At 43.0% G+C, this 22,877-nt stretch overlaps 2 protein-coding genes across 22 annotated transcripts in view; one reads left to right on the top strand and one right to left on the bottom strand.

The window, feature by feature from the left end:
- Positions 1-15,794, bottom strand: part of LOC137424418 (EF-hand calcium-binding domain-containing protein 4B) — a 99,951-nt gene extending 84,157 nt beyond the window's left edge. For 2 of the 11 annotated variants that reach the window (XM_078772034.1, XM_078772047.1), the window contains exons 1-4: positions 15,473-15,794; positions 10,517-10,574; positions 1,129-1,223; positions 880-1,053 (exon numbers count right to left, since the gene is read on the bottom strand). In XM_078772034.1, coding sequence (XP_078628160.1) covers positions 880-1,053; positions 1,129-1,164 — 210 coding nt within the window. In that variant the 5' untranslated portion in view covers positions 1,165-1,223; positions 10,517-10,574; positions 15,473-15,794. Of the gene's footprint in view, positions 1-879; positions 1,224-3,455; positions 3,770-4,048; positions 4,133-10,516; positions 10,575-15,472 lie in introns of those variants that run through there. The other 9 variants (XM_078772001.1, XM_078772039.1, XM_078772021.1 and 6 more) reach the window with 8 other exon arrangements.
- The window catches only part of SVOPL (SVOP like), a 306,199-nt gene continuing 295,465 nt past the window's right edge, over positions 12,144-22,877 (top strand). For 4 of the 11 annotated variants that reach the window (XR_013622418.1, XR_013622419.1, XM_068111878.2 and 1 more), the window contains exon 1: positions 18,438-18,556. Coding sequence is in view for 4 of the 11 variants with exons in the window: in XM_068111878.2 (XP_067967979.2) it covers positions 18,470-18,556 (87 nt within the window). In the remaining 7 variants the exon portion in view is untranslated. Of the gene's footprint in view, positions 12,201-12,229; positions 12,414-17,800; positions 18,008-18,437; positions 18,557-18,769; positions 18,848-19,026; positions 19,103-22,877 lie in introns of those variants that run through there. The other 7 variants (XM_078772099.1, XM_078772073.1, XM_078772096.1 and 4 more) reach the window with 7 other exon arrangements.

Raw genomic sequence — 22,877 nt, 5'->3', positions numbered from 1 at the left:
CCAGCGTTGATTAAGATCAGCAATTTAAATATTAATAAAATGGACAATTTGATGTATGCATAGTAACTTTTTTGGGGGAGAAGGGGGGTTGGGAGGGGCGTGGGGGGTCGGAAGTAGTGGATTTTGAAAAAAAAAAAGGATTTTGTAGAACCTTTTGGTGGAGAGGTTTGGTATGTGTCAAGGACAAAATAATTAGATTTTGGTGAAGATTCAAATCCGGATCCTGATCAGATAATTTTTTAAAGTGATTTTTCACCATTGAGTTGTGGGGCAAAGACCGATATATAGCATGATGTTTCAAAAAGTAAGGGACGGATTATAACAAAACTTGGTCGATGAATTGGTTCGGTGACAAGAACAAGCCGATTAGATTTTGGTTCAAGTCCGGATCCAGATCCGGCCTATCAGTGGGATATAAAACATAAACTGTTCAGCCTGGCGGAGGTTTTCCCACTACCTAGTATCGAGTATCATTCTAGTTAATAACAGAATTGTTTCGTGCAAAAACGGTTTTCAAGTTATAGCAGACGAGCCGAAAGCACTCGGCATTGCCCAGGTTCTTTTTGAATGAATTTACTACTATAATTCAGCTTTTACTCGTGGCCGTAGCAGATTGACTGCTATAATTCAGCTCAGCTTTTAATTGTGAAATGGGCCCAGCCCGGCCGAAGCGGCCTCGACCGGCCTCGCCACCTAGCCTATAACCTTCCCTGGGCCCGAACGACATTTTTTGTTTCAGAGGTTTCCTCCTATCTTTCACGGTTCAGGAGATTAGCGCGTGCAGACAAACAAACAAACAAACAAAAACTTTTTTATATATATAGATGTAATTACCTGATAAATTTAGTCATTTAGTCGGTATCCAGTCATTTCACCTACCTGCAAGTCTCGCTTGGTGATGAAGCCCTTCTCCTCGTGGTCACATAGAGCGAAGAGGCCACGCACCTTCTCACGCATCAAATCTGGGTCTGAGGAGTAGTTCGCCACCCTGGTGGGGCTTTCCAGGGAGTCCATTCTGACCTTTGTGGCGACTTTATCCTCGGTCGGCGTTTCCTGCATTCCCAGGATGCCAGTCATTGGTAATGCTGTCGGTAGGCCTATATATATCTACAAGGTATTCCTAAGTACCTCTTCCAATCCCCTCGGTGAGAAGTACAGTGTCATCGGGACGAGCAGCGAAGAAAGGAACCGGTGAAGATCTGATGGAGATGTTTGGCCACCTGCTGGAGAAATCCACAATCGACCAGGAGATGGTGAGCATCATTGGAGTGCAAGCTGTTGCCCAGCAATAGGATTTTAAATATGGTCTGCAATAGTGTCAACCTCGCGTCTGCTCTTCCATGAGCCTCGATCTGTGGTTAGAAAGAGCTCATGCATCTTAAATGTTGTCTCTTCCGTGGTTGGTTTATTATAACAAGCCCTGAAGATTGTAACAAGCAGTGGAGATTCCCACACAATCAGGGAAGATTTTAGAGTGAAGAGGTAAGTTGGTACACACCATGTCATAGTTAGTAATTCCTTTAAATTTTAAAATTCAAACAAACATTATTATACTAGTCCGACAGGATGGTGCAGAGGTAGTGGTGCACTTACCTTTGAGCTGTCTAGTCTTGGTTCGATTCCAGACACGACTGTAAACTGTCAGGCTGGCACTTGGCAGATGGAGCGCTGATTCATAAAGTTTGCCATCCTTCGAATGGACGTTAGGCCGGGTGTCCCATCTCATAGCACTAGTTAGTAGGCCTCAACCTTAGTCCTTCAATATTGCACGTTGCCTTTTGAGAAGACGAGGCACGTTATCACTGGCACCTTGAACAAATTATACAAATTCCTGCTGAAATTAGTTCCATTCGATCGAACGCCAGGCCTGGTTCGCTGGTTCGTGAAAGACTTGTGCCAAACCTCCCTTACAGTAATGAACCCACAAAAAGGGAATAATCCTTGACGTTAAAATAGTAGTAGTGGCAATATATGGAGTACAATATTTCATACCACTACCACTACTTTATGTGCACAACTACTATACTACTACTACATTATGGTGAGACCATAGAGTACAAAGTATATTTGTACGGATGATAGAGTACCTACAATGGATGCAAATGCAGTGTAATTTGCAATAATAAGTTGTCATCCGAATTTGAAGTTACTACAGGAGTCAGACAAAGTTGCAAGTTGTCTATTTTACTGTTTTTAGTGGTGTTGGACAGGGCGTTGTGGAAGATAACTGAGCAGAGAAGGAACAGGATACATTGGAGAAACAAATTCAAACAGCTGGAGAAGCTCTGCTTTGCAGGTGACATCTTCGTGATGTTACAATCCTTAGGTAGCATGCAGGAGAAAGTAAGTAGGTAACAGGAGTACGTGGTGCAAGTGGGGCTAAAAATTAACATAGCCAAAACAGAAAGCATGAACATACATGCCACACACACCAATAACAACATCATGTGCACCAATTCACCAATCAGAGAGGTTGACAAGTTTACATATCTGGGTTCCATGGTTACCAAAACAGGAGGGGGAGATGGAGATGTACTGCACCGGATACAAAAGGCAAGGGGTTCATTCATTAGACTGAGGGAAATTTGAGATTGAAAGAAGTATAACACCAAAACTCAGCTGAGGATTTTGGACAGCAATGTGAGGTTAGTACTCCTATTTGGAAACGAATCTTGGAAAATCAGTAAATAAATAGCATGCAAACTTGAGTCCTTCATTGCAGCAGCCACAAGAAAATCTAGAGGATCTTCTGGCCTGACATGGCTAGTAAGAAGGAAGATGAAAGGTTAACGGAGGAAAAACATCAGGGAAGAGATCAAAATTAGGAGGTGGAGATGGATTGGTCATGTGTTGCACATGGAGGATCAAGATATAATGAGCAATATCTTAAGAACCTGATGGAAAGAGAAGCTAGAAAAGAGATAGAGAAAAGAATGAACAGAGAAAAGGAAAGAGAAAAGAGAAAAAGAGAAAGAAAAAAAGAAAATAAAGAAAGAAGAAAAGAAAAAGAAAAAAGAAGAAAAAGAAAAAAGAAGGAAAAGAAAAAGAAGAAAAAGAAGAAAAGAAAAAAAAAGAAGAAAAGAAAAAAAGAAAGAAAGAAAGACAAGAGAGAAAAGAGGAAAGAGAAGCTCTTGGATGGCCAAGAGAGACCTGGCAATGTACCGTGGAGAAGAAAATGAAAGGAATGAAGTTAACCTGGAATAAAATTGGGACATGGGCCCAAGACCGGTGAAAGTAGATAAAGTTCATAATCTCCATTTGCCAGACGGCATGATTGGATCACAAGCAAGTAAATAAGTGGTGGTATAGTAGTAGTATAATGTATAACAAACTTTGATCGTTGTACTGCTATTACACTACAAGGTTTCCACATCGAGAAACCAAAATTCAACCACGGGATATTGGCGAACGTACTTCCCTCTCTAGGACAACAAACACAACCCTGGTTTACTGACCCGTAACGAAGAGCAACAACCACTGGGGAGCTTTCAATGTGTCCCCAAGAAGGTGAAATTGCTCCAAGATTTCTGCGCAAAGTCCCACTGACCTGAGTCACCTCTGCGAAATGATCTTTACTGTGGTTGGCAGTGGAACTTCCTAGCAGAGAAAAAAAATAAACTGTGGTTGGTCAATGGTGTGCAAGCATAGCTGCTTCCTCTTTTGGCCTCTTGTGCGTTGGAAGAAACTAGGCTGTTTCCGAGAAAGCCACACACACTTTGAACAATAAATCGCTGACTATAGGTTTTCTTTTTTTCTTTGGAAAAAATCCAAATTACCTTTCACAAAAACCCTTTTTTTTTTTCTTTGCTTTCATTCCCCTTCCTCAGTCCCCTGCACCCAAAAGTCAGCTGATAAAGCTTTTTTGTAAAAGGTTGACGTCAATTGAGGTTTCTCAATCAATAGGGGTCATTACCTTGTATTTTCTTTTGCAACTCTGGCCACACAAGGGCTTCAAGCGGGTGGTGTACCACAACCACATGTCATCCCCATCCCTTCCCATGATGTTTTCTACCCCTATTTAGCCCTACCTAACCCAATCCCCTCTAACCTGCAGGTTATCGTGTTTCTGTTGCTTCCACCGCTCTCTCTCCTCTTTTCCCGGTTGTGTCTTCCTTTGCTTCTGTGATCCCACAGCTCCTCCCCGATGACTGTTGTGGTTTGCATAGAAAGAGTCTTCCTTAACCCTTCGATGCATTCGTGGGTCCTTTTTGTCTGGCATGATTTTGTTTTGAAATAACATTGTTATAAAAACGTTTTTACCCATGATCTTTCAGATTTCCTTCAAATAAAGACCAATGCATATATCTGTGTGTGTATTGTTTTTTTGGTTCAAGATTGGGGGGGGGGGGGGGGGGGGGATTTGTTTTTTAAAATTTAACCCCTATAATGCAATCGTGGGTCTTTTATGGCCTCAGGCTATGCCTCACGCTGTGGCTGTCTCTATAACTTCGTTACTAGTACCCGACTGCAAAGCCGCAATGAACCGGCGAAGCCAAAGCCTCTTGCCACTATTTTACCCATCACTATGGCATCAGTAGGTTAGGTAGTTGGTAGTAGGTAGGTGTAGTAGGTACCATACCTGGTAAGACTTGGTAAAAGAGAAGAGCAGACAGTCCTCCCCAATACCTACATACAATAAATGTCACAAGAAGCTTAAGGAAGTAACTATACGATGTGCTAGCTTAAGGCCTATTTAAAGAAATTTTAACTGGGCCTAACATACATTTTCACAGTATGTGTGTAGTCTTCTAACTTTAGTCGCTGTCAGGACTGGTTCTCTCTGGGCACTGCGGCTTCCCCCACCAGAAGAGGTTAGCTTGCAGTAAGATCAGTGCCGACAGGTCAGACGATAGCGCCGTTTCAACGGCAATGTGTGACTGTTGTTAATCAAACCGTGTCGATGGCGCTGATTGGCTGACCTAAGCTGATCGCTGATTGGTCCGCTCACAAAATTTCACAAATTCAGACCTAAAATGACACCATTTGCATTCTGGATGAGATTAAAATTGATAAAATTTACTTCTTGATTAATTCGGTGAATTCCATCTCAACTTCGGATATTTCCGGCTGTGAAAAACTATTCCCTACAGCCGCAAGATTTCTAAAAAATAATTCTTCGTCAATTTTAGAATATTCGACGCCGTTTTCACCCTCCGAAATGCGTAATAAGCTTTTTTGAAATGCTCGAATCTCATTGGTTCCGGTGTTTGGTGACGATTTTCGTTGAAGATAACGAGGTTGGTCTTAAAGTATTTTAATTACACATTAGAGGTGCATCAGATGGTGAATCAAACAAAGACGGGCGAAACAAACTCCTATTGAACTTTTTCTCAAATTTTTAATGCATACTTCCGCATCCGGACAATGGCGGCCTCCATTGAGTGATTTGGTTTTAGAAATATTTTTTCAAATGCTCGAATCTCATTGGTTCCGGTGTTTGGTGACGATTTTCGTTGAAGATAACCAGGTCCGTGCGGGCCGAGGTTGGTCTTAAAGTATTTTAATTACAAATTAGAGGTGCATAAGATTGTGAATCAAACAAAGACGGGTGAAACAAACTCCTATTGAACCTTTTTCAATTTGTTATGCATACTTCCGCATCCGCAATATGGCGGCCTCCATTGAGCGATTTGGTGCGTCACAGCTTCGGAATTCTCAAGCCAAGGGATCCAGCATAATCTGGTTTTCAACATAATACGTACGCGTTTATTCACAACACCGGCTTCGCCGGCTATAAAAACGTTTTTACCCATTATCTGTCATATATGCTTTGAGTACAGGGTAATACATATTCCTCTGTGTTTTGGGGGATTTTTTCAGGATGGGGAGGAATTGCTATTTTTAATTTTTACTCCATCACAATGCCTGGCATGATTGTTTCACTGTAACTTTGTTATAAAAACGATTTCACACATTATCTTTCATGTATGCTTCCAATGAAGGGTAATACATATTCCTGTATGTGTTTTGGGGTTTTTTTTTATTACAGGATCGGTGGAATTTCTCTTTAAGACCCCCCCTCCCCACGAATGCAGTCGTGGGTCTTTTTTGACCGGTTTAGCATTTAGGTTATTGTAACAAAAAAAAAAAAAGGAGTAATTTTCTTTACTATTGTATTCTTTTAGATGTATTATTTTAATTTCTATTATTATTATTGAATTATTGCATTCCCCCCCCCCCCCCCACGCCCCTCACCCCTTTATAAAGCGGTGCTGCATGCGTGCGTGTGGTGTGTTCCGATGTACCTTCCACACCCTTTGACCCACAAGGCTCAAACTTGGCATGAAGATTGTTTGCTCCCCCAGAATAGTTTTGCACTATTACCTGCCCCCGCTCATGAATGTGTATGTGAAGGGGTGAGGGGGGGGGGGGGGGGGAGGTGTGGTGGTAAAAAAAGAGATGCATTCCAATGGCATGTACGAGTATTTACAAAAAAAAACGCAACACATTATATCCATTCACTTGGAAATTAGTGTATTACTCATTGCTCACCCCTGCAGAATAGATCCATTAACTTGTAAATGAGTGTATTACTCATTGGTAACCCCTGCAGAATAGATCCATTCACTTGTAAATGAGTGTATTACTCATTGGTAACCCCTACAGAATAGATCCATTCACTTGTAAATGAGTGTATTACTCATTGGTAACTCCTGCAGAATAGATCCATTCACTCGTAAATTAGTGAAACTGCCAAAATCAAGACACTCTGCTCACCTTCACTCTTTAATTCCTCTTTTTTCCCCGCCTCTGGAACAAACTCCCACATTCTCTTCAATCCCACTCCTCCTTCGAGGTCTTCAAAACAGCTGTTCATCACCATCTGTTATCTTCTCCATCCAAAACCTTGATCTTTTCTACTCCCGTTAAAACACCCCAAAACCACCTCCTTCAAATTCCGTGTTTTCTTTCCTGAAAGTCATTGTAGCGTCCATCTTGTTTATCCCGTGTACCCCACGCCAACCCTCTCCCTTCCACAGACCTCCTGATGTCCCTGTTCTCTACTGTTGTTGTGCTTCCCTCTCTCTCCCCCTCTTGTCTCACTCCCTTTATTACCTGTTCCATTTATTAGCTCTTACACGTCCTCGACTGAGTATACAAAAAACCCATAAAAAAATAGGATTGTAAATAATCAATCAACATGTGTGGGAATATTCCAAGCCCAGACCAGGAATGGAACCCAAGTCCTCCACTGAAATGTGCCAGTGCTGTGCCATCTGAGATATTTGAGAGGACATATATCTATCTTGATCGAGAACGCAGATTTGGAACCAGTTAATTGACTGCCATAAATGTCCTGCCGTTTTGTAAATAACTTGTACAACATGAGCTCTGCAACTTGTATTCACATATACAACAAAGACTCTGCAGGAAAACCCCGTTATAAAGAACATGGCTATAACTCAATTCTATATGGAACTGTGTGTTTTGCGTTTGTTTATAACAAAATATAATTAAATCATTTTGGTTGGTCTATGGGTTTTCAGACCAGTTAACTGTAGGTTTATATGGGTTTTCAGACCAGTTAACTCTCGGTTTCTATGGGTTTTCAGACCAATGAACTCTAGGTTTCTATGGGTTTTCAGACCAGTTAACTCTAGGTTTCTATGGGTTTTCAGACCAGTTAATTCTAGGTTTCTATGGGTTTTCAGACCAGTTAACTCTCGGTTTCTATGGGTTTTCAGACCAGTTGACTCTAGGTTTCTATGGGTTTTCAGACCAGTTAACTCTAGGTTTCTATGGGTTTTCAGACCAGTTAAGTCTAGGTTTATATGGGTTTTCAGACCAGTTAACTCTAGGTTTCTATGGGTTTTCAGACCAGTTGACTCTAGGTTTCTATGGGTTTTCAGACCAGTTAACGCTAGGTTTATATGGGTTTTCAGACCAGTTAACTCTAGCTTTCTATGGGTTTTCAGACCGGTTAACTCTAGGTTTCTATGGGTTTTTAGACCAGTTAACTCTCGCTTTCTATGGGTTTTCAGACCAGTTAACTCGAGGTTTCTTTGGGTTTTCAGACCAGTTAACTTTAGGTTTCTATGGGTTTTCAGACCAGTTAACTCTAGGTTTCGATTGGTTTTCAGCCTAGTTAACTCTAGGTTTCTATGGGTTTTCAGACCAGTTAACTCAAGGTTTCTATGGGTTTTCAGACCAGTTCACTCTCGGTTTCGATGGGTTTTCAGACCAGTTAACTCTCGGTTTCTATGGGTTTTCAGACCAGTTGGATCTAATGGTTTTTATTGGTTTCAATCGGATTTGGTTTGGTTTCTACTGGTAACTCTACTGGTTCCTGGAGAAACCAACAGAAACCATGGTTTCCAATAGAGACCCATAGAAATGTCCTACTGGTCTCTTGGTTTCTACAGGATTTTCGACCAGGGCATGATATGTTCTATCCCCATTAACCCTCCTTACCTCTACCCTTCTACTTATAGCTTGCTGTTTGCGTCTTCTCTCTCCTCTGCTCCTATTCATTCATCCCTTTATTCCGTATACCCACGTGAACTGTTGCTCCACCATTCCATTCTCAATGTTATACAATCTTCCACCTGTGACCATGAGCCTCGACTTTGGTTAGAAAATGGAATTATGTGGACCTTGATAACGTCTTTAAATGGTCTTATTCCTGGATCCTGGAGAAGTTCTTTCATTCCATGTGAAGGCAAAGCCTAGCCCTAGACTATCTCTCTACAAAATGGGTCCATTAAATATTGTGACGTCAGACCTCATTTCTTCTTTGTTTTCTTCCAGGGGTGTGCTCATTTGCCAAGGAGCTAGCCAGCGCTTGCCAAGCCAGTCGTTCCTTACCAACGGTTTCGAATGGAGTGCTTTATTGTGTGCTTAAGTCACTTGGCGAGCACTCGACAAGAAAGTTGGAAACTGAACACACCCCCAGCTATTGTTAAACTTGATAACCGAACACACCCCCAGCTATTGTTAAACTTGGGAACTGAACACACCCCCCAGCTATTGTTAAACTTGGTAACCGAACACACCCCCAGCTATTGTTAAACTTGGGAACTGAACACACCCCCCAGCTATTGTTTGTTAAACTTGGTAACTGAACACACCCCCCAGCTATTGTTAAACTTGGGAACTGAACACACCCCCCAGCTATTGTTAAATTTGGTAACTGAACACACCCCCAGCTATTGTTAAATTTGGTAACTAAACACACCCCCCAGCTATTGTTAAACTTGGGAACTAAACACACCCCCCAGCTATTGTTAAACTTGGGAACTGAACACACCCCCAGCTATTGTTGAACTTGGTAACCAAACACACCCCCAGCTATTGTTAAACTTGGGAACTGAACACACCCCCAGCTATTGTTAAACTTGGTAACCGAACACACCCCCAGCTATTGTTAAACTTGGGAACTAAACACACCCCCCAGCTATTGTTAAACTTGGGAACTGAACACAACCCCAGCTATTGTTAAACTTGGGAACTGAACACACCCCCCAGCTATTGTTAAACTTGGGAACTGAACACACCCCCCAGCTATTGTTAAACTTGGGAACTGAACACAACCCCAGCTATTGTTAAACTTGGGAACTGAACACACCCCCCAGCTATTGTTAAACTTGGGAACTAAACACACCCCCCCAGCTATTGTTAAACTTGGGAACTAAACACACCCCTCCAGCTATTGTTAAACTTGGTAACCGAACACACCCCCAGCTATTGTTAAACTTGGGAACTAAACACACCCCCCAGCTATTGTTAAACTTGGGAACTGAACACAACCCCAGCTATTGTTAAACTTGGGAACTGAACACACCCCCCAGCTATTGTTAAACTTGGGAACTGAACACACCCCCCAGCTATTGTTAAACTTGGGAACTAAACACACCCCCCAGCTATTGTTAAACTTGGGAACTAAACACACCCCCAGCTATTGTTAAACTTGGGAACTGAACACACCCCCCAGCTATTGTTGAACTTGGTAACCGAACACACCCCCAGCTATTGTTGAACTTGGTAACCGAACACACCCCCAGCTATTGTTAAAGGGGGTGGAAGGGGGTGGTGTGAGTGAAAGGGGGTGGGGTGGGGAATGGAGTGGGAGGGAAAAGATATACTACATATACATCTTTTTGAGAGGGGGGGGGGCTTTGACAGGCACCTCTGTTTTGGGGAAGGGGAGAGGGAGGACGGAAGGGAAGGAGGAAAAATTTACCCGTGCAAAGAGTGCTTTAACCTCAGTGTTGCCCAAGTAAAAAGGAAATTGTAATTCCCTTTGCCACCATCACCAGGTGGCGTTACACGGTAAACATTTACATCGAGAATTTACGCTCCTCTCCCGGTCCCCCACACCCCCAAATGAGGCCGCGGCCACATAGCCGATGTTACCCCCCAGACAAAGTAGTATTTGTATTTGTACCCTCATATACCGGAGTAAAGTATACAAGTGTTTATAGCTAGAGTACCCGGCATTTGAAATGAGGGCAAATATAATGGCAAAGCAATTACATCAAAATCAGAATCCATCACAAATGTCAAATCATCATTTCACCTTTTTGTTGAATATCTGCTGCTGAATGTAACGTTCATCACGTTTCCGCTCCGTTCATCTGAGTGAAGTATGATGACATTCAGGAAAAAGAAGAAGCTTTTCAACGAACTTCGTACATTTCCAGAATTGTTTGAATTTTTAGCCGATATATATATATATTTTTTAAATCGCGGCATGGTTAGTCATACACCGCCCGAAATAAGAGACGGGAAAATGCCGAGATATATATATTTTGTTTAAATCGCGGCATGGTCAGTCATACACCGCCCGAAATAACAGACGGGAAAATGCCGAGATATATTAAAAATTCGTCCATTTGATGACAATCGTCACGATGAAATATTTAATTTATACGTCGGCACAATAATGTGGAGAGAGGAGCATAGCTTCGTTCACGTGTCGCCACACACGGGAAATTGCCGAGATATATATTTTTTAAATCGCGGCATGGTCAGTCATGCACCGCCTGAAATAACAGACAGGAAAATGCCGAGATATATTAAAAATTCGTCGCCACACACGGGAAATTGCCGAGATATATATTTTTAAAATCGTGGCATGGTCAGTCATGCACCGCCTGAAATAACAGATGGGAAAATGCCGAGATATATTAAAAATTCGTCGCCACACACGGGAAATTGCCGAGATATATATTTTTAAAATCGCGGCATGGTCAGTCATGCACCGCCTGAAATAACAGATGGGAAAATGCCGAGATATATTAAAAATTCGTCGCCACACACGGGAAATTGCCGAGATATATTTTCACTTTGCACAAAAATAACATCAAGTAATCGAATCAATAGGAATGTCCTGTGCCTATAACATCGACGTTATAGGCACAGCTGCATCTAGGCATTGTCATTGTGTAACATCGACGCGGCTTTTGTTTTAATTAAAACTTTTTGTACTTGTTTATCATCAGACGCCGCTTGTTGTGGTTTGTGTTTTCTATTTATTAATGGGAATGTGTACTTGTCTATAATTATAAGTGTCATGAATCAAAAAGCTTCGGCACTATAGAAAGATTTTTTTTAAATCACAAAAAACGAACTTTTTTTTTGGAATTTTTTTTTTTTGGCTTAATTTTTGTGAATTTTTTTTTTTGCTTAAACACTCCCAGGCAGTCACTAATGAACCTCTGAAAGTTTGACGAAGATCCGTTCAGCCATCTCTGAGAAAAATGGCGACACACACACACACACACACACACACACACACACACACACACACACACACACACACACACACACACACACTCTAGTGAACTACGTATGCAATTACTCCCCGTCCCTCGTGTTTCCATGATTCCTATATTTACAGCCATTTGTATCCAAAACCAAAAGTGAGCCAAACTCTTCCAATCAGGGTTGTACCTTACAGGTATTTAATTCACATTGTTACTTTGGTACATTTATTTCAGACAATCACGTTTATAGGAGACATTGTACGGAATTTCAACTTTCCCAGCGGCATGGCACTCAAAGCAGCCAACGGACTCAGCCACCAATAATTCGATGAAGACGCTTATTTTGGGATAATTTTAACCAAGCGTCATTACAAATAAGGGGCGGAGAGATTGACGGGCGGGATTTTTGATTGGAAGAGACGCTCAGAGGCTCCGCCCATGGGCGTGCCGGCCACGTCTCGCACCAAGATCCCACTGCGTGCGTCGCTCAGCAAAGTAAGTTTGCGCGGTGACCGGGGTACTTGGGGGCCGAGTGACGTGCGCTGATACAACTTGCGTACTCTTCCTCGGTATACTGGTAGACGTATGCGAAACTCCGCCTCGCATTTCAAAACGTTGAGCCAGGACGGCAGGATTTGAGACGGCGGTTTGCTTTGAAAGCGGCGACTCGGTGCTGCTCGTTTCCTATTGTTACCTCCACCATCAAAGGTGGATGGAGGTTATGTTTTCACACCTGTCTGTCTGTTTGTCTGTCAGTTTTTGAACAAGATATCTCAAAAAGTTTTCGACGGATTCGGGCGAAATTTGGCAGCGATGTAGCATATGTAACAAGGAAGAAATGATTCGATTTTGGTGAAGATCCGGATCCGGATCCGGCTACTAGAATTTTTAAAGTGATTCTTCACCATTGGGAGATAGGGTCAAAAACGATGCATAACAGGATATCTCAAAAAGTTGTGGACGGATTTGGACGAAACTTGGTGGACCTGTTGGGTGTCTGACAAGGACGATTCGATTCGATTTTGGTGAAGATCGGAATATGGATTCGGATATGAGAATTATTTAATTTTTCAAGTGATTATACACTGTGTGGAGATAGGGCCAAACACTATACGTAGCAGGATATATCAAAGTTATGGACGGATTTGGACTAAACTTGTTGGACCGGTTGAGTGTATAACAAGGAAGAATCGATTCAATTTTGATGAGGATCCGGATCCAGCTAGTATAATTTTTTTGAGTGATCATTCACCATTGAGTGATATGGCCAACCAGGTGGAGGTATGCTCTCTACTGAGTGCTGTTCTAGTTTAAAGTCTTGCTGACCCGTGCAGGGTAGTTCCAGCAGGACCGTGGGGGTACGTTCTCGAGTATGCGCATTTAGTATAACATTGCATTAGCACTTGGAGTTCAAGAGGGATTCGAGATTATCACAGCAGTCCAATAAGTGGTAAATTTATCTTTTATTTCCCAAAATCTAATTATGAAGAAAGGTGTGTGTGTGTGTGTGTGTGTGTGTGTGTGTGTGTGTGTGTGTGTGTGTGTGTGTGTGTGTGTGTGTGTGTGTGTGTGTGTGTGTGTGTGTGTGTGTGTCTCTGTTGGTTGTTGTCCATTTGCGGGTTTCATAAGGTTGAACGGAGTCCTCGGACGTCTCGAAGTATCCACCTCTTTTTCAGTTATTGATCACTATTCTTGGACCAAATTGTGAAGTTTTCTTGTTCTCAAAGTTTTGTCCCAAAGGCTCTTTTGAGGATCATCAATGAGCCTCGGACAGCTTCCAACTGCAGTTTGTCGTAATATTCCCATGGATGGTTTTTAAGATTCATGTAAGGTTCTTTTTCCATCATTCCCGTTGCTCCAATAATCACTGGTACAATTTTGGTCCCCAACAACTTCCAGGATTCCAGGATCTTTTCACTTCATTGTCAAGATCCTGGTATTTGGTCATTTTCTTGTTTTCTGCTTCCTTTCTCACTTGTTCTATCTGTGTCATTGGTTTCCGTTAGAGAGAGGGAGTGTGTGTGTGTGTGTGTGTGTGTGTGTGTGTGTGTGTGTGTGTGTGTGTGTGTGTGTGTGTGTGTGTGTGTGTGTGTGTGTGTGTGTGTGTGATTCCGACCCGACTATAAAACTTCTGGTTGGTGATTCGCAGGCAGGATGCTGCATCACAGGTTGTGCTGACCCTCGGATGGACGTTAAGCTGGGTGTCCCGTCTGTTGGCATCGTTTGTTCAGTTGGCGTCTTTCACATTAGTTGGAGTTAGTGTCTTTCTTGAAGAGTTGCCAAAAATAAGATAAAGCTTTGGAGTTGGATAGACAATGAAGAGTATTGATGGAGATGGCAAAGCAGATAGGCACAATGTTTATATGTTTATATATATATATATAATCATGCTATCTCCTCTGCCACCATGAGTCCATGTCATTTATGTATTATGGGCCGACAATTGCTCGTACAATGTGAAAGCCATTCTTTACAAAAACTGGCACATCACTCACTGATCCAGGCAGACATCAACTGTTTTTAGGATGCAAACTTTTCCATGCCTTCATGTCTTCCAGGGTGAAGAAAACTTTTGTAAATATAAGATAATTCACTATATCTGGATATGAAGTGGTTGGAAAGCTGCATTTGGCAATTCGTACTGGCCAGTGATGCTACTTACCTGCATTTTGTTGTTATGTCGCCTCCTAGACAAAGTGTCCAATGTATCGACATACCCAATTTTCGGGATGGACAACCTTTGACCCCAATTGTTTGGCCATGACAAAGCACCCAAAGCACAACAACACTAATTTTCTAATTCACCTCTTGCTTTCTTTTGTATTCTAATTCACCTTCTTCTTTACTATTTGCTACCTGCAAAACAGATCTCACAGTGGCTACCAATAACAGAATTCAAGACAACCAAATTAAGATGTAAAATGGCAAGATTCAAGAACAGCCCAATGTCATGTATTACCTGCATAATTAATTGACCCCAGTGACGGATAAATTTTGAACTCTCATGTCATCAGGTATTTATTTGAAACTAGATGTAATTTCTTTTGTTTTCCTTTGTTTTAATTTGCTACTTTTGCTCTCCGCTGCTCACCTGGAACGTAGTTCCGGGGAGATTATGCGATGGCGCTCCGTCAGTCCATCCGTAAACACTTGCACCTTCTTCTCCGAAAATGATGATGGAATTCTGACCAAACTTGGCACAACTTATATTTGGTATGATGCAACTCAAGTTTGTTTGTGGCATGAAAAAAAAATCTGGATCCTACGGGGTTCAAAGGGTTCTAGGATGGTTCCCTAGGGGGTTCCAGCTTCCAGGATGAACTTTGAACCTGGGTTCAAAAATAATAATCAAGAAATAGGGACAGTTTGGAGAAACTTTTTATCCCATATTTTTTTCATTGGCACCGTGGTTTATATTGTTACGGACCGCGGATAAGATGTTAATTTGCTGAGCGGATGGCGCCGCGGCCCGAACTGTTTTTACAATGACTAAGACCCGATTCCTTAAACGTGGGCCAAATCGTGCCACAGATATTCAATGGGGAAAAGACAAAGGCGACGCGGATGTGAAGAAGAGGAAGGAGACAAAAAGGTTTGAAATACGATTATTATTTATTACTATTTACAGGATTGAAAGAAACCAAGGAAGAAGGAAAGATAATAAAATAAAGACAGACAGAGGGACGGACCAGAAGGACACAGTGAAAATTCTAGCTTATCTATGCAGTCTTAATTAACCCAGGACAGAACAAACAAAACGGACTCACACGAATGGGGAATGGAGGCAGGAACGATTGGCTGGACCGGGAGGAAGGTTCAGCTCGGACCAGAGGACGGCCGGGCCGGGAGGGAGCAGCCGCCACCCTTCCTCAACAGCAACCTGCCGTCAACGCTCAAGCTGCGGCGGTCAAAGCTGCGATGGTTCAAAGCTGCTGTGGTTCAAGCTCCGGTGGTTCAAGCTGCTGTGGTTCAAGCTGCTGTGGTTCAAACTCCTGTGGTTCAAGCTCCGGTGGTTCAAACTGCTGCCGTGGGGACGTCGTGTGCTTTCTCAGGACTCCTGTTAATCACTCCTGCGCACTTGTGTCAAAGGCTTCCCCCGCGCTTCTGTCAACGGCTTCCGCGTGTGCTTTTTATAACGCCGCGGGCGATCAAGCCGCCGGCCGCTAGAACACGCCCATCGGTGAGCTCGCCTTGGCCCTGATTGGTCGGCACGGCCCTCTGGCTCCACCCTTGATGACGATGGGCGGGCACGCCCAGGATTCGGCAGCTCCTCCCCCTTCTTCTCCGAGCCTACCTCGTGGCTAATGGAGTCGCGGTTAATGCAGTTGGCAATTGCGGCTTTATTAATTGAAAATGAAAGGGGATCTATCTATTTGAATTCGGTGCAATGGAGTGTCAATTAATGGAAAACGAATCCTTAGCCTACTACACAGAATAAGGAAATGACTGTCAACAAGGAGGAAATCTATTATTGGCTACGTGGGTGCTTATGAAATAACTACGGAACGACCTTTGACCTTTATACACAACTGGAGGCAGGAGGGTCCACAATAACGCAATAGAAAAAACACAATCCTCATATCCACAACAATATTATGGGTGCATATTATGTGCATCCATCTGAGCTATCAATTTAGCAATAAGTTGGAAACTCAGGATTGTTTCTTGATTATTATTTTTTTGTATTAGTGATTGTCCCTATTCACCCGTAAGACGGGGTGAATAGGGACAGCCATAAAAATCCTATTCATTCCTATTTAACCCATATATGGGGTTAATAGGGACTATAAGTTGCTTTTAAAAAAAACAAGCGAACAATTTCAACCCAAATATCAACAAATCAGTATGGTTATCAATTTTCAGCGAAAAAAGTTTCCGAACTTTTTTTCAGTTTGTGTCCCTATTCACCTTGCTGTCCCTATTCACCCCATTTTACGGTACATCATTGGCTGTGCCACTGATGCAATGCCCTCCTTAGGCTAGGGCAGGAATATGGAATTTGATCATGTGAATGGGACGTACCTTTGTCTTCCGCTCATACTTCATCATGGCCATGGCACCGTGCGTGCGCACAAGCTACTGACGTTACAAAACACCCTCCATACCATTGGGTGTGCCTTTGCTGATCGCGGCACATTTTAAGTAAAAAAAAAAAAAATGAAACCCATTACAAAGAACCTCAATGCACGAGTAAACCATTAGGAGGCTCATCAATGCCTGCAGATATGATTGCCAACATATGGTTGTTTACCCATGCTGATCCTTTTTTAAATGCTCAGCATCAAGCAAGGTGCCATCATGCACCATGTATCAAGTCTTTGGTTTGACTATAGGTCAGGGTTCGAACTACCGACCTCCCAAACTCAAGGAGGACACTCTAAACATTACTCCACTGAGTCTGGTGGTTTAAGTCACCATGGTACTTTATTTCCCTTGTGCTTTAATTCGGCGTTGAATTACCTGATTCTCTTATACCTTACCAGATATAAATGACGCTTTTACTTTGTGACGCCCAAGAGGCTGCTGTCCTCCCCAACGGCAGGAAAAGCACTGGAAAATGGATTCTGAATGCATGAGTGGAATCCATCGGCTTGACGTCACTGCACTGAGGTTTTGCTTTGTTGCTAAACAAGAAACACGTTTGGATTTATTCACTGAAAGTTGTACTTGATAAATGAACCCCCCGGAGGTGATCTATCATTTGTTATAGATCACCTCCGGGGGTGATCACCTCCCTTTTTCTGGTATACAAAGTCGAGGCTTATGGAAAAGATAGGACACAGAAAAGAAGAGAGAGACAACACCGTAGACAGTAAGATAGAGGGGCACCTGAATCACACTAGCCAGGGATGAGGGGAAGAATGAATGCGAGAGGAGAAGAATGAATCACAGGGTTGAACCAGCTGGATACAAGGTCAAACGCAGCAAAAAGAGGGTTGAAAAAAAGAGCAAGGGAATAAATTAAGAATTAAACAGAAGTGGAACAAAAATCACACAAGGGAGGGAGATGGGCACAATAACTTGGAAAGTTGGGGGAGAGGGAATCATGAGTATGAATGGAGTAATCTATGACCTGGTGTTGGACTGTCTTGTAGCCCTGCAGGGAAGAATGAGAAAAGAGGAACGACTCGGTGGAAGGAATCGACATGAGCCTGGATTTTGGGACTTTCAGCAGAGGTGGATATTGGGAGACTGCGCGTACTCCACAAGATCAGAATGAGGAGGCATAAACGATCGAGCACGTCTCCCTCTCTCTGCGATTCGAGAGTAACAAGCCCATCGACCCAGGTTCATGTTCATCGGTGTGCAATTTCATTCGGCTCTCGTGTAAACGCTCTTTTCCGTCACGTGCTTAATTTCACTTATCTCGAGGATGTACCATTTGAGAAATCTGTAAGGAAATGGTGGTGTGGCCAAGAAGTGTCATGGACACGAGAACCGCTTGAGGTGTGCTGCAAAGCTGTAAGCACAAAGTAACGCTTCGTACGTTAGATTCATTAATGCACCTGACCTGCACCTGACCTAGCTTTGGAATATTGTATATTCATCGTAATTGGACTCCACCTCTCTGCCACCCCTCCTACCTCCTTTCCCGGCAGCCCTCTCCCTTTGCGCTTTGTCTGAATCTCTAAGGTTACAATTCCTCATCATCACGCAATGATATATCGGGAGGATAAGGAGGGTAGAAATCACTTGCAAAATTCTTAGCCATTGTAAGGACAGGAAAAGGAATTGTCGTCAAAAACAAGTCTCCAGCAGAGGTCATGCACCTTTATGCCATCACTAGGCCTATGTCCATGTTGTCTTCTCAAGAGGAACACAACGAGGACCTTCCACAAGTACCAATTGAGGTCAGAGATGGGACAGTGAGATTTCTTGGAATTGCTTCTGTCTCTGTCTGTTTGTCTGTCTGTGTCGTTGGTTGTTATCTCCATATGTGGGTTTCAGAAGGTGAAACCGAATCCTCCCAGGTCTCGAAGTATCCACATCCGTTTCAGTAAGGGATCATGATTCATGGACTGACTTGTGAAGTTTTCTTGTTCTCAAATTATTTTTTTCCTCAGGATCGTCACTGAGCCCGGACAGCTTCCAACTGCGGTTTGGTTGTCGTAATATTCCCAGGGATGGCTTTTAAGATCTCTGTAAGTTTATTTTTAACTATTCCCGTTGCTCCAATAATTACTGGTATAATTTTGGCACTTTCTAACTTCCAGGATATTTTCACTTCATTTTGGAGGTTTATAAAGTCGCATGTGTTTGTGTCTGTGTGTGTGTGTGCGTGCGTGCGTGCGCATGCATGGTTGTTATCTCCATATGCAAGTTTCAGAAGGTGGACCGGAGACCTCTCATGTCAAAGACCTCTTTGAATTGGAGCGGAGACCTCTTGGAGCTCTCAGGTGATCAAAGTATCCACCTTCGTGTGTGTGTGTGTGTGTGTGTGTGTGTGTGTGTGTGTGTGTGTGTGTGTGTGTGTGTGTGTGTGTGTGTGTGTGTGTGTGTGTGTGTGTGTGTGTGTGTGTGTGTGTGTGTGTGTGTATGCGCACCACCATCATATCGTCATTTCCACTCACAAGTCTCTTAAGATTAAACGGAGCCTTCCCTGGCCCTGAAGCATCCATCTTCACCCCAGCAAGGAACCACGCACGATGCATGGGCCAAGTCTTCTCAATGTCATCCATCTCGGTCTCGTCCTTCCTCAGTCTCAACAAACCACTAGGCAAGGCCAGTGTCTCAACCACATGTCGATCGGTGCAACTCCAGGCACTTTGCTTGGTTCTCATTTCCATCGAGGCCATTGTATTTGGCACATTCATCAATCCCATTAACGTGGTCCTCGATCCCATCTCTCTCTCATCCTCAACAGTCAGAGCTCTGCAAGACGATGTCTGCCAAATCTCTGGCCCTACCCACAGGGGCTGCAAGTCCCACCAGGCTGCAGGGCCAAGCTGCGTCACAAATGCATGTCGGATGACATGATACCAGGCATTTTGTGCGCATCCCGTCTCATTGAAGCTCCCGTTTTTGGGTCAGTTTTCACTGCTTTTGAAACTGATGTATTTGACTCAGCCCACAGTACTCTCCATCCCAGGTGAGAGGGAGGTGGCAAATTATGCTGCCTCACTCATCGCCGCCATCTTGTATACGCATCTGTGATGTGTGCATGCATTGTCTGTCAAACCACTTGTGAAGTTTCTTATTTCCATTACTTCCAAGAGTGATGTAGTACACTGAATAAGGTTTTTGATCTTTAATACCATAGGGAAGGAGGTTCCAGCATCTTTGGTTTAAAAACCAATTTTGCAGGTGCTTTGGGTAAATAATGTACTTTCTTCCTCAAAAGCAGTTTCCTTCAGGCAATGTTTCAACAAAAGGTCTGCATAGTCTGTAATGTTTCTTGTACGAGTGTGTATAATTATAGCTTTAGGGGTCATACACAAAATACGTACTCTTTTTTGACATGCTCCCCTCCCCTTGTGATGCCCGGGGATGCTTCACCCCCCACCCCCCTAAAAAATACATGACTCCACCAAAATATCCCCCTCCAGAATACTCCCTTCCAGAATACCCCCTTCCACAATACCCCCTTCCAAAATTCCCCCCTCCAAAATTGCCCTTTCCAAAATTGCCCCTTCCAAAATTGCCCCATCCAGAATGCCCCCATCCAGAATGCCCCCATCCAGAATGCCCCCCTCCAGAATGCCCCCTCCGGAATGCCCCCTCCAAAATACGCCCCTCAAAAAACGCCCCTCCAAAAAACGCCCCTCCAAAAAACGCCCCTCCAAAATACGCCCCTCCAAAATACGCCCCTCCAAAATACGCCCCTCCAAAATACGCCCCTCCAAAATACGCCCCTCCAATATACGCCCCTCCAATATACGCCCCTCCAAAATACGCCCCTCCAAAATACGCCCCTCCAAAATACGCCCCTCCAAAATACGCCCCTCCAAAATACGCCCCTCCAAAATACGCCCCTCCAGAATACCCCCCCTCCAGCATACCCCCCTCCAAAATATCTCCCTCCAAAATATCCCCCTCCAAAATTGCCCTGTCCAAAATATCCCCCTTCCAGAATAGCCCCTTCAGAATTCCCCCCTCCAAAATAGCCCCTCCAAAATAGGCCCCTTCATAACAGCCCCTTCCGGAATAGCCCTTCCTCTCACAATGACCCGAAACATCTCCGAAATGATTTATTCATTGCACAATCATGATATCTGGTAAGGTACAAGATGATCATACAACTTTTACAATACAATATTTACTGCAAATAAAAAGCCATTTTCGACCAACCATGGGGAACAAAACAGGGTTAAAGTACAGTTAATACTCGGATATTCTCCTGGAATGCTCTTCGATTTTTCAGAAAGTGTAAATGGGAGCTCGATATTGGGCATAATTGCTTGAGGGTAACTGTGCCCCCTTCCCCAGGTGACTCTGTGATGCTACCTACAGGAAACACCCGCCCCCCAAAGTGTGACATATTTTGTGCATAACCATTCAGGGTAACATATTTCAGACAAAAGTTATTTTACATAGAAATGCGTAGCATTTCCACCTGAACAATTATCTTCATTACTTTAACTGCAATATATATATAAATGACATGTTGATAAAAGGAAAAGTGTCTCCATCCGTGCGTCACGTTTCATTCTAAACAGTTCCTGCTGTAGTAGAGTAATAAAATGTTACCATTGAAAAGCCAACAATCTATTTACTTGGAATTAAATTTTCTGTCTATTTCATTATATATATATATATATATATATATATACTTGTTTTGAACTCTTCTAGAGCATCACTTGATTTCTCCTGAGAACACAAGGGTAGTCCAGTATGCACATGAGATTTTTTTGAATGTCTCTTCTTCTCTATACTTTGCCACATGGCACATACCATACAAAGGAGCCTTTTTTATGCCCCTGGCATTTTTCCCAAGAATGTCCCTTCATTTCCATAGATTGTTACATGGCACATACCATACAAAGGAGCCTTTTCTATGCCCCAGGCATTTTTCCCAAGAATTATATGTATACATATGTACAGTCACGTGAAAAAGTAAGTACACCCCATGTAAAGTTTTGACGTTTTCAACATATTTCGGCATACAGCTATTTGATCTTCATTTCAACAATATTGATAGATAAAGGTGATATAATTTCAATCAAATATCATGAAACATTTACATTTTGGAGTCCATTGTATAATTTAAATAAATATAAATGCAAATTTCGCATGTGGAAAAAGTAAGTACACCCTTGGCTCTAATAGGTGGTATTGTCACCGTTGGCAGAAACAACCTCAAGTAGGCGTTTCTTATAACTGTCTACCAGTCTCTGACATCGAATGGGAGAAATTTTGCCACTCCTCCATGCAGAATTCTTTCAGCTGTGCGATGTTTGAGGGGTTTCTTGCATGCACAGCTCGTTTCAAATCCCCCCACAACATCTCGAAGGGATTTAGATCCGGGCTTTGACTTGGCCATTCCAGAACCCTCCATTTCTTTCTTTTCATCCATTCCTTGGTGGATTTACTGGTATGTTTAGGGTCATTGTCATGTTGCAAGGTCCACCTTCCGTTGAGCTTCAACTTTCCGACAGATGGCCTCACATTATCCTCAAGCACCCTCTGGTACAATGAAGAATTCATAGTGGATTCTATGATGGTGAGCTGCCCAGGCCCTGATGCAGCAAAGCTGCCCCAAACTATAATATTTCCACCACAATGCTTTACAGTTGGTATCAGGTTCTTGTGGTCAAATGCTGTCTTTGGTTTTCGTCAAACATGTCTTCTGGTACTGTGGCCAAATAGCTCTACCTTTGACTCATCTGTCCAGAGCACATTGTTCCAGAAGTGCTGTTCTTTGCCGAGGTGTTCATTGGCAAACTTTCGTCTTGGTCTTATGTTCTTTCTGGACAGCAAAGGTTTCCTCCTGGCACACCTCCCATGTAGATCAAATTTGTGCAGCCTCTTTCTGATGGTCTAATGGTATTTTATACAGAATCGAGGCTCGTGAAAGAGCTAACATTTATCACACAAACAAATCAAACAGACAAACAAAATATCTAAAAAGAGGGAGCGGTAGACAAGATGGGGAGAGAAGGGGAAGCACACAAACACAACATTTGAGAGCAGGGACATTGGGAGATGTGTGGGAGGGAGAGGGCTTGGGGGGAT

Source organism: Myxine glutinosa, chromosome 1, assembly GCF_964187855.1.
Source record: "Myxine glutinosa chromosome 1, kmMyxGlut1.1, whole genome shotgun sequence".
NCBI lineage: Eukaryota > Metazoa > Chordata > Myxini > Myxiniformes > Myxinidae > Myxine > Myxine glutinosa.
This window is presented reverse-complemented; position numbering and strand designations above follow the sequence as displayed.